The 1,694-nt window shown below is 48.3% G+C and overlaps 1 protein-coding gene across 1 annotated transcript; it reads right to left on the bottom strand.

The window, feature by feature from the left end:
- Positions 1-243: 243 nt before the first annotated feature.
- PENARI_c097G12293 (uncharacterized protein) lies at positions 244-536 on the bottom strand (the record flags this gene model as incomplete). The annotated part of the gene is made up of 3 exons (XM_022637818.1): positions 244-286; positions 333-413; positions 463-536. Coding segments are annotated over 3 exons (198 nt in total), but the record flags the coding sequence as incomplete, so codon positions are not given.
- Between the last annotated feature and the right edge of the window lie 1,158 nt (positions 537-1,694).

Raw genomic sequence — 1,694 nt, 5'->3', positions numbered from 1 at the left:
CATAGAGATGTCAGTGGTGTTTGTGTCTCCGGCACAGAGTTGACACAAATCATCGGACCCGGCGCAGCAGGAGGCGTGATATTGCACTCACCGCGTCGTGCACAACGAACGTCTGGGGCTTATGCATCCTGCTGTTTGCCCGCGGCCTTAGTTTGCAGTATTTCACATAGGACATGTTGCATGGTTTGAAGTGATAGGGCCAGAAATGGCGTGTAAGCCATGACCCTGCGCGGAGCACTGACGGAGAGCTGGTTCGGACTCAGTCTGGTGCGCTGTCAACGGTTTCCTGTCCATCGTTAGCTTGTCGATCGGCGAAGCAATGCTTGACTCACATGTTCTGAAAGACGACACGGGAAAGGGCACCGTGGCTGGTGTATATTGGATGGAATGCATGGATCTTTGTTTCGGACCGTCTTTGAAGTCAGTCTAGTCTCGGATAGGGTCGCGCGGAGACAGACTTACCTCGACCGCTCTTCTGCATCGATATATTCAGGAGCGGACAGTGGTCGGCTGCTATGGTGGACAGATGTTCGCATAGGTACTTTGACTAGATAACCCAAATATGCTTCTTTGATCGGCTGGCATGAGTGACATAGTGGACCTGGTGGTCGTCGCGTCTCACAAGCACTTTCTAGCTTGTCGGTCCACGATGTAACTGTAGATGTCAATACAGTGAAATTCCAGTAGGTCAAAGGGAAGAACTTATCAGGAATCGAAGACCTGCTCGACTCTGCATAGCCAAGTGATGGTAATGGAGAACAAATTGCTGGGGGAAGAGGACGTATTTATACGTTTCTCGGCTCCTGTAGCACGCGGGCTCTACTAGAGAGCAAACGTTGAACACGATGTCTATCCGAAGTGAGGCCTGTTGCAACCCATGCCTTCATTCTACCGCAACTATTAGCAGCGAAATTCGTGGTGCGATCTTAGATGCTCATCGAGAAACATGCTAAAGTCATGTTGAAAATGAGTCAAAGTGAGTCGGTTAAGAAACGTTGGGTCACTGTTGAATCTACGGTCTTAATATTGAGGCAACGGAAGCTGTTCATTCTTTGATTTTACCAACAGCGCTCACATTTTTCGTCTAAGGATCAAGGATTTTTTTTCCTGGCCTCGCTCGAGTGTTGGTTGTCTGAGCTGTGTGTGGTTCTGTCCGTCTAGAAAGCGTCAGGCGGCGGTCGCGCGGGCGCGGGTACTCAACCCGTCAACCCGTTGAAGCTTGGCCGCCTTGTTGACGGGAGTCAACTTTTGAACTTGTGATCATGGTTGAGATAGATACCTTGTTTTTACGATTTTCTTTTTCAGTCCTCTAGATTTTACTCTATTTACTTTTGGGATTTCTGAGCTCTCAAACGAATGTGGAAAATGCGTTGTGATTGAATATATATCTCCCGGTCCGTTCATCACCGGAAGCCACTAATATGAGGCACATTCACCAACCATCAACACCACGAGACTGATCACCAGCACCATCATTAAACGGACTGCTAACAGAGTGCTGAGATTGAAATGCTGACTACGCTGATTGACTTTCATGGTGAAAATGAGACTGAGTACCTAGCCACCGATGTCTTCTAGTCTATAAAAGCCTCCAAGAATTAATGGACATGCTATTGCCCAGATACTCGACTTTCCCCTGCGATCAAGATGGATGCCCCTAACAGCACGCCAGACCAGGAAAAAGAAGGAGAACA

This window comes from Penicillium arizonense (assembly GCF_001773325.1).
Source record: "Penicillium arizonense strain CBS 141311 chromosome Unknown PENARI_contig097, whole genome shotgun sequence".
Classification (NCBI taxonomy): Eukaryota; Fungi; Ascomycota; class Eurotiomycetes; order Eurotiales; family Aspergillaceae; genus Penicillium; species Penicillium arizonense.
This window is presented reverse-complemented; position numbering and strand designations above follow the sequence as displayed.